Genomic DNA, 10,468 nt, shown 5'->3' with positions numbered 1-10,468 from the left:
ATATATATATATACACACATACAGGGCCATCATTTCAATGAGGCAGTCTCTCTAATGGGGACACATGTTCTAGGGAAAGCTGTCTAAGATAGGAATTCTCCTCCCTACTGTTGATTTCTTCTAACTTCCCATTGTGTCTCTGGAACAGGAAGTGAATGGAAATGTCCCCAATAGTACACAGACCAGCAAAGAAGTAACCTAGAGGGGTTTGTACCCTCCCTTACTCAATCCAAAACTAAAAGAAAGTGTTGCCTATACATATAATTCAATATGTATTTTACAAGGCATAATGTAATTGTACATTATCGATGAGAAAGAGATAAACATACCCAGAATTAACAAAGTAGCAGACTGATAGCTTCTCAGGCAGGGTGGCAGTCAGGCGTTCAGCGTACTGGACAAGGTTGTCATGCAAGAATCTAGAGTTTGTGTTTAGTACCTCCATCTGCTTCCCTGCAGCCTTTGTTACCTCAGGATGACTATGTCCAACTGGAAGGAAAGAATATATTATTCATAGGCATGCACTGCCAAAACCTACAGTGATCCAATAAGAACATACAAAGAGACTCTGGCATTTGTGTTATATGATCTGTTATACATATGTGTATATTGGCTTACTCCTCCTCATACTTTATTGATAGACTTACCATGAGCCACATTATTTATGCAATCGAGGTGTCTTTCTCCTTTTTCATCAAACATGTACTGTCCCTTTGCGCGTACAATCTTTATTGGATCTTTTGCAAAAAATACTTTGCATGATGGTCTGTAAAGGAATAGAAAACAGTAAACTATTAACTGTACTCCTGTTATTTAGTAATTTAAAGCAGTATTCCTTTCGTTGGTTTTAAAGGTAGAATTTAACAGGTAGGTTATTTGTTGGTGCTGGGAGATCAACAGGGTAGTTCTCTGTGCAGGTTTTTCCTGCTGAAAAGATGTAAAACCGTTCCCTTACACTAAATTATCCTTGACAAGAAAGTAGAACCTAACATTTATCCCTCTTACCTGATCCCTTAACTTACCCCCTTAAATAAGCCCTAACTTGTAACCCCTTACCCCAATGCTTAATGATTGGCCTAATCATCAAACTTAACGCTTAACATTTGCTAATCCCTAAGTGTCACTAATACTACCTCTAACAAGCTAACCAAAAAAAACAAGACCTTAATCCTTTAACCTTCCCAAAACATCCCTAAACACTGACTGTACCATTTAAAGGGTTATTAAATCCTCATTTATTTTTGCATAAATCTACTGCTAGTAAGCAGTAGATATATGCAAAACGATAAAAAAAAACACTTACCTGTGTCTCCGCCGCGCGCTCCCGTCCGAACATCTGAACATTTTTGGGCAGCCGCAAAGGATCTTGGGGCGGGCGCATAAGCAGTTCAGATGATCGGCCGGGAGACGAGGAGAGACACAAGGTAAGTCTATGGAGCAGCGTGCACCCGCACAGACTCCGTGGGACATCAGAGAAGAGGACAGAGGAGTCAGCGCTGGATCGGAGACCTGTACCAGCGCTGGAGGGACAGCTAACAACTACAGGAAAGAAGAAGATGACCTGTTTAAGAGGCATCATTTAAGGTAAGTCCTTACATTAGCACTGCGAAGGGGGGGGGGGCACACTTTTGCCCTTAATGTCACTTTAAGGAAGCCTGTTAAATAAGATAAAGATAAATAGGTTGGCTTCAATTGTTGACCTCTTTTTCTGAGAATGCTGGATTCAGTAATAGGAGACCCCATATATATCATCACAGGTATAATTTAAACCTAATAGTTAAACTAAACCACCTAACCCCTAACACTAAAATAATGATGAGAGAGCAAATTTCCCCAGAGGGTGGAAACACAGACCGCATTAAAAACCTGACAGTGTTTCTAACTGCTCCATGCTCTATTCAAAACTAAAAAAAAAAAAAAAGAACAAAAATGGTTTTGCTTTGCTTTTGCTTTGATATACTTTAAGCCTTGAAATACATCCAGACCTCTGCTTTCCTTAGGAATTGTAGACACAATAATGCAGTGTGCTGCAATGCACGAATGTACCTGCGTTTAGACTTGTAGCTCTGTGTTTCCAATGCAGGATCATGGCTACCCTAGGAGGGTTCTAATTTTTCTTACTGAGGTAGAGGGTGCAGTAGTAATTCCACAAAGCTACTAAAAGAGCAGTTCAAAAGCCTAGATATAGTATTTATTTGAAATAAATGTATAGTTTTTTTCACAAATATTTTTATTTTAAGAAAGTCATTTTTACGACCCACAACAGTACAAATAATAGAACAGTCATATAGATGAAAGGTAACAGCAGTGTCATGAAGAGCACATTCTCACAACAAAAGGATAAGTGAGGGTCCGAGGATTGTCCCTTAGACAAGTGTGGTAAATATATACACAGTCATGGCATACCACTAAGGCAGAGGGAGGTCAACTAATGGGCTTACTACGGGGAGAAGCATCTCCTCGGCAAAATGTAGTCATTCCTAATCTTCAGAATGAAAAGTGTGGGGTAAGGTCAGTCTCCCATGTCAGAGGGGAAGAGTGAGTGAGTGAAAAATGTATAAATCTCAGAGATCAAATGGGAGAGAGAGACAATGAGGTGCACAGTTTCTCAAACCAAGTGAGTGGACAGCTAAATGAACCCCTATGCCCAGTGTCATCGAGGAAGTGCTGAAGTTGAAGGAAAGTCCAGAAAGGTAATGGGGGGGGATTATCTGAATTCAACTCTTGGAGCTCCTGAAATATCCCATTTCGAAAAAAACTTTTGCTACTAAGTTAGCATCTGGATTCAAGCCGTGTAAGAAAGATCTTTGTTGACTTGAAGGGAAGTCAGGGTTTTGCCGCAGACGAGTCAAGGGGCTCAGTTCACTAGAAACATCAAATTATTTCCTGGCAGCGTAGACAGTTTGGAAGGTAGTACCAATAGTAGGATGTGATCGTATCAGTTTCGGAGGAGAGTTGTTTAACTTGAACCTAGTCTTTGTGAATGGAATGTATATTCCAGTCCAGGGCCCAGGCTTAGCTGCAACCCCTGCAAGCCTGGTAGTTCTTGTGAAAATGCCAAGTATCGGCACTGGTATCTGAACTGGTATCTGTGCATTCCTGGTTAAAAGGCATGCACAGCAAGTTTTGTTTTTTTTGGATTTCTATTTAGATTGCTGTTTCGCAGAACATCACTTCAACCAGAGAGCTCTCCATAGTCCTAACATTATGGAAAAGAGATGGATAACATCTACACAGGAATAAAGTGCTGCAGGCAAAAGCTCCAAATGCTCCATAATTTAATGATCAGTTAAGACATTAGCCTTAAACTGCTTCCATTCTGATAAAGTCTGACAGATCGATATAACCACTAAAGCAGGTTGCATGGCAGGGCCTGCAAGCAAAAACACTGGAGCATCCTCAACAGGTACTATCAGTGTTGTGTTAAGGTGAGATATTGCTGCATAGATAATGGGTACAGACAACTTCCTAATAAAATGTTCATCAAATGGATATTGATCAGCAAGACGTTTGGGAGGAGAAAATAACTTGTCAGAATGTTTTCCAGTCATCATAGATAATAGGTTGAAGGAAAGTGTGAACTAGAAACATTTTGAGAAGCTTAGGGCCTTTAAGAGAGCCCAGACTGACAACAGCACAAGTTGAGGTCACTGGCTATTCCATTTTAAATGCGACTTTGCCGAACATGAATTAGGGCTGGTATGGCCGTATAACCCAGTTGTATCAGAATAACCGATGATCCTGTGAACCATAAGAAATACTCTTCAGGCGTCTTTTGATATCTCCTTCTATTATGTGGTCATCCATAGGTCTCTTCTATCATAAGATTACATTTTGGGGATTAAGAATGTCATGCCTTTTCAGTGCAGTTTCCAGGTGCTGTCTAACAGTGATTCATAGTAGTAATGACAGAACCATAGAAATTTCAGAGATTCCGATGAACCAGTTTCTTGAACTGCTATTATGGTTACACTGTTTTATTTAGAGGGGTGATGGGCCAATCTACATATCTCTATTACTAAGACTGGAATGTATGTCAGCTTAATACATTTATTACAACCCAGTATTTATCATATACTTAAAGAGAACTTCACCCCTGCCCCCCTTTCCCGCTGCCTAAATTTACATTCCTCCCCACACAGCTGCATTCACCCTCTGCAGAGAGGAGAATAAGCCTGCATAAGCCCTTATATGTCTATGTATATAATATTGGTGCCTTCCAAAATGTCACTCAGCCATGCAGCTCTGCATTGTGGAAGCAAAGGAAGAGAGTCACATAATCCTCATAGCTGGAAGCACAGATAGCTCCCTTAGATCTAGGCAGCCAAACAGAACAATGGGGGAGTGAAGGAAATGTGAGTATGTATACAGAAAAAATGGACTGGCATTGCGTGAACCTGTTGCTGAGTCATTCCTATGTCTCAGGTTTGCTTTGAGGCTTCTAAACCAGAGCTGATTTTGCTTTCATATTGATTTGTGTTGGTAAGCAAAGCAGTTTTGAAGCAAACAAAATCCCCCGTACCTAAACCCTTAACAAGAAGTTTATAGGACTTACCACTTGCTGGGTTCACACCTGAGCATTTTTTTTAGGCTCTTTTTTCAGCTCGTTTATTTTGCGTTTTTTCGTTCAGTGAGACGCGCGTTTCACTGGCGGTATGATTTTTTTCCCCTTCATTTTCTCTATCGCAAGGGACGGAACCCGGAAGTCGGCAGCCGCCGAAGACACAGTGGGGATCGCGGACAAGGTAAGACCTGTACGCTGTATTCCCGAGTGTGGCTCAGGGTTACCGCTTTGTTAACCCCGATCCACACTCAGGATTACCAATGGAAACTCGCGGCAAAACGCCCCAAAGAAGCTCTTGTACTTCTTTGGGCGTAGGGCGTTTTGCAGCGCCCAGGTGGGAACCATGCCCATAGGCAATCATTGGTTTTCACATGTTGAACCAGGCCTTAGGCCTCCAATAACTCCAAAGCTTCCAATAACCTGTTTAACAGGTCAAAATCAGTTTTACTTTTTGATACACTTGCAATTTGCATATTGAGAATAGGCATGTGAAACAACGGTTTTCATAAAACTCATCCTTTAAGTCTACAGAGTATTTTTGAAGGGTTAGGCCCACATACTGTATATCTTTAATTATTTTTTTTGAGCTTCTGTGTCATATTGCTTCTTGTACATTCCTCTTTGAAATACACATTGCATTTTCCATTTCCAATAGCCTAAGAATAGCTTTTATTCAGTAACCTGGATTCTTTCATGAAAATGGTGCTAGATTTCTGGGGAGGAAACGAACATGAAAACATTGTTAGGGGGAGTACTGTGATCCATTTTAAAGATAATAAACACCTATAAGTGTTATGCTTACATATTACTTGTAACATACATGTCAAAATATAGCTTATGCCAGGCCTACTTTAAGTAAGCCATTGGTGCAGCAATTACTGTAGCAGTCAATGTTGATTCTATGGGTCCGAGCAGAAGGAGAGCCTGGTGCATGGCATGACACATTGGATAGGTTGCTTCCCTAGCATGATCACTATATAAAGAAAACAATCATGGGGAACAATTCAGGCAAGGAAGAGCTTCATTGTGTATGCAGTGCTTCCAAGTTCAATGACTCTCAGAGGCCCTTTACTTCTGTCCCTTCCTAATAGTCTCTTACTGCTGGAAGTGAGCCCTGAAGATGTAAGAAGGAGAGATGTAAGGGAGGGGTGTTAGGGCCCCACCAGAATTTTCCTGAAAGTCTCTGAAAATAAAAAGCTTGTTTACATGCTAGAAGGGATGAATAAGGGAGTGACACGCAGGCATTGTGAAAATGAGTACATCGTGTGGGCTTTAGTCTAAATGAAAAACAAATGGCTGGCAGAAAAGTCAGCACTTCTTCGGCCAGAGTAGATCTGCACAGCTTTTCAGTGAGCTCAAAGCAGAGTGCTACAGTTTTTTCACTTGAAGCAATACAAGTTATTTCTATGAAATATAAGAAAATATGAACTAGGTAGATGGGTGTGTGTGACGGCAGTCTTTTGTATTTTTGTTGGGTTTTACAATAACCATATGGACATCGTTTTTCACCTAGTTGAATGCTTTTATCAGTGCCATTACTTGATTTGCTCTTAGATAAATATTTGAAATGCAATACACAAAGTGACGCATTCAGATTCCTCCATCTACGCTAAACTGTGTGGCCCCGCTGGCTCACAAAATACCTGAACAATGCCTGCATCCAATCAGATTGTTCAGGTATTTTGTGAGCCAGCGTGGCCGACTAGCAAAATACTGAAGCTTGGTCCAGTGGGAGATTCCTCCATCCACACAGTTTAGCGTACATGGAGGAATCTGTTGCACTTTTTCCATCTGACCATAGAAAATATGCAGATAATCTATAGGTGTATGGCCAGTTTAAGGCTCAGTGTTGGTAAAGAACTGGATAAGAAAAATGATTTTGTTACTCAAATTCAGGTGAAGTCATTAAACAATTCTAAGACAAATATCACAAATGTGATGTCAAATGCTATACCTTTACACACTGGAAAGTTAAAAAAGGAACTGCCATTGCTAATTTCTTCTGGAAGGTGCATATTTCAAGGCTGCATTATTCTCGATTCAGTATTTGTGAGTCTTTGCCGTGGAGCAATGTGTAAATTAGCTGTCCTAACACCTAACATAAGCATTCTTCTTCAGTGATTGAAATAGCAAAGAATAACATGACAGCCCTAGAACACGTATCTTTAAAAACAAGTCAACAATGGCAGTCGCAACATATTTACCCTGATGTGTAAGAGTTTATGCTACATCAGTCAGTGCGCCAGCATAAGATGCAAATTCCCAGCACCATGCAAAACTGAAATCCCAGATTTTGGTGGCCCACACCTCCAACTCTAATGTGATCACGAGCAATGGTGGTCAGTCACAAAAATATTGTGTCATCAGTTTGCTGTGCAATGGAGTACTTTGCAGATGCATGTCTCTCCAAATGTATGCTCTGGATCAGTGTTTGGGATGTCTACCTTCTGGGTAATGTTAGTGTTACTAGGGACCTGTTGTAAAGCTCAGATAGACACTGTAACATAGAGGGATCTCAATGTTCACTTGTTGGGAGTTGAGTTCAGTTGAAAAGAAAAAGACCACAGCAACAACATCTATGTGAAGCATTATCTTGTCTTTCCCATTCTTTTGGGGATATGATAATGCTAGCAGTTTCCTTCAATGCAGTATGTAAGAATTAATAGTAGCTGCAGCATAAGACTGAGAGAGAACCTGTCAATCTCAATTACTTATTTAGTTTACATTGTTAAATGAAGAAAACTGACTTCAGTAAATGGTCAATTTTACCAACACCGTGGATTATAGGTCTTCAAATAGCATAAAGTACCTGTCCTCTGTGAGTTTGTTGCTGGGATGGTAGCATAGCACCATGAAGGAGAGCGTTGCACACAAACATACTCTGGGAGAGCATGAAGAGAAGGATACTGGGTTTTGGAGACAATGGAGAAACTATTGTGAGGAATATTACAAATTCCATCCAGAGGGATCTTTGGTGATGTTGTATGGTGACTGAGAGAAAACTTGTTTCCTGCATTTGCTTAGTCTCGGAGTGATCAGCGTGCAGGATTTCAGGTGCATATTAAGGCTGTGACCCTGGAATCATAGGCTATTCTCTGTCTTGCTGATATAAAGGCTGTGACCCTGGAATCAGGAGCTATTCTCTGTCTTACTGATATGAAGTCTGTGACCCTGGAATCAAAAGCTATTCTCTGTCTGGATTACTCTGTACATAAAATGTACTGGTTATACTGTTGCGGCAGTCTCTCTTCCCTCCATTTCATATCTAGCTTGACAGCCAATGAAATCCTTATGCAAAAAAAGCTCTTCCTACTGTAACACCAGAAGATACTTAGAACAATTTATAGTGTGAGGATCAAGAAACAGAACTTACAGTAAGCCTGGGATAAGCCCAAATCTATCTTACACCATAGCTTATGAAAGACCTGGGCATATATGTGAATAAGGAATGCCAAATATTAAAGAAGAACTCAAGGAAAACTTGTATTACCCCATGCAGTGGGGCTACCCCCCGCCTAGGGTCAAAAATAACAAAGTTATACTCACCCGATCCTCCAAGCTGGCCAACTGTGACATCGCTCCCTCCTGCTTGTCTCCTCCTCTGCTGCAGCAATGGAATGTCCTTCAGCACACTAAGGTGATGACTCAGGGACCTGAGCAGAGGGGGGAGAGAAAGGCTCCAGGGACTGGTATAAAAGCAAGCTGGCTCAGAGGATCAGGTGAGTATGACTTTTTTGTTTTTGATCTCAGACAAAAACGAGCGCCTAACCCTTGCAGTGTGGGGGTAGCCCCATTGCAAGACTTAATAAAAATTGTACCCGGAGTTCTGCTTTAAATTGGATGGGCATTCCGAGCATATATTGGTCTTTGTCAGACATCATCTAACATATTTTATTCTTCAGTTTTTACAACTCACATCTGTTGATTGCTATGAAATCTAACTTCCCTTTAAACTGAACTTGGTAAACTTAGAGTAAAATGAACTTTGTAAACTTAGAGTAAAATGAACTCGGTAAACTTAGAGTAAAATGAACTCTGTAAACTTAAAGTAAAATGAACTCCGTAAACTTAGAGTACAATGAACTTGGTGAACTCTGCCATCCGGTCTTTTAGGAAATGCCTTAACTGTGCTTTCTCGAGGAAAACTGCATCGTACAGATGTGCTGCTACCCTAAAACATTAACCCTTCTGTATACAGGGAGAGCAAGAGAAGGGCAGATGTTTATAATGTTACAGTTAGCTCTTTGTAAGGGAATGTGCTGACAACTTCCTAGGAGTTGAGGATGAATTATGCAAAGATATTTTTAGCCACCACAGGATGAAATGACTGTATGACAACGCCAGGCAACTAAGTGGCTGTCTACTCTTTATTGCTTACAGCTACTAACTGAAGTGCTGCACTTTTATAAATGTGGTTTATTAGGCAGCACCTTTTTACAACACATGGTGTGTCACAAAAGTGAAAACGCTGTTATGATTATAAGTTAGACAAAGAGTATATTTTGTAATCATATAGTCTGAACGGTGAAACATGCTGAGTATTTGTCCTTACCCTATGTGTTTTTTCCTCATCTCAATAATTTTCTCCTTGGTGTATAGCTCACACATGTCTGCAGTGGATCAGCCTCCTCTTGGCACACAAGTAGGGATCAACTGGCTTGTCTGGGCTGTCTTCAGTCTGCTGGCTGTGACTGCTCCTCTAGTCTTATTCTCTTACACTATTTATAAGCCTGCTGTGTTTTCTAAGGACACTGCCTCCTTCCACTCCCCTTTCACGCCTCTGACCGATATTAACCCCTCCAATGCACGTCAGAGAGCAAATGGTTAACTTCTATCCTCTAGGAGTCTTTTTTTAATTTTAACTTTGAGAAAACTGCCAAATTGTTTTGTGGCTGACTCAATAACATTACAAAAACTTCCCCGATGTAACAGATGTATATATTGTATCTTCATGACAGCACAGTCTTCATGGTTAATGTCACACTTAGGAGGTTAATGCTATTTGTTATCGGACAAACTTTGGATTATTGTGTTTTTTTGCCGAATTGTTTTATTTTCCTGTGACTAGGCTTCATTCTGATAACAAGAAAGTAACTCATTGTTCTGGGTTGTTCTGTGTTTGTACTGCTGTGGTATTTATTAATGGATGAGTGAGAACATGCAGTTTAGAATGATTTCATTGGGCGCTGTTCCCAATTTAGGATGGCCATACCAGGGCAGTTCTTTTCTGCTGACTGTTGGTATTAGCAAACACCAAGACAGATAAAAGTTCTTTCTAAATGTGCAGACTTGGCAGTTTATAAGCATGATTGGTTACGTTAACCCTAGAGATCACTGCGGGGGAATTTTAACTGGCTTAATAGACATAAAGAAGAACTCCTATCAAAAATATCTGCCACAGCACTTACAATCCAAAGACACAGCCACACACTGCCAATCTTCACCCAGCGCTTCTTTATTTGTAAAATCCAGTCAGCTCCAAACTTATGATCCCCGCCTGTTGGTCGCTCACTTATAACATGTTTCACCCAATCGGGCTTACTCGTACTGCCAATTGTCAACCAGCGCTTCTTTTTTAGTAAAATCCAGTCAGCTCCAAACTTATGATCCCTCCCTGCCACGATAATATGTGCAAGCTCTTGGGGGCAAGGGACTTTATAAATAGCTTTTATATTTTTACATTTATTTTATTTAATCCTATTTTTTTAAACTTTTTTTAAAATTTCTATCACATAACGCAGCTTACAAGTGCCCTATGTGATAGCATACTAGTGGTGATAGGTTCTTTTTAAGATGATATTAGGCGTTAGTTAGACCGTTAATGTCACCTTTGCACTCCAAGTAAGCTAATAGAGTACAGATCACGCTCCAATAACCTAGTGCCCGCTTACTGCAGCTGAGCAA

General features: G+C 40.5%; 1 protein-coding gene across 1 annotated transcript in view; it reads right to left on the bottom strand.

Moving 5' to 3' along the window:
- Positions 1-9,276, bottom strand: part of ETNPPL (ethanolamine-phosphate phospho-lyase) — a 34,730-nt gene extending 25,454 nt beyond the window's left edge. The window contains exons 1-3 of the mRNA XM_018570038.1: positions 9,117-9,276; positions 648-766; positions 330-489 (exon numbers count right to left, since the gene is read on the bottom strand). Of these exons, the coding sequence (XP_018425540.1) occupies positions 330-489; positions 648-766; positions 9,117-9,172 (335 nt within the window). The 5' untranslated portion in view covers positions 9,173-9,276. The remainder of the gene's footprint in view (positions 1-329; positions 490-647; positions 767-9,116) is intronic.
- Positions 9,277-10,468: the final 1,192 nt, after the last annotated feature.

The sequence above is a fragment of the Nanorana parkeri genome, unplaced genomic scaffold, assembly GCF_000935625.1.
Source record: "Nanorana parkeri isolate BGI_ZX_2015 unplaced genomic scaffold, ASM93562v1 scaffold36, whole genome shotgun sequence".
NCBI lineage: Eukaryota > Metazoa > Chordata > Amphibia > Anura > Dicroglossidae > Nanorana > Nanorana parkeri.
Note: the sequence above shows the minus strand (reverse complement) of the source record. Positions and strands in the feature narration are given on the sequence as shown.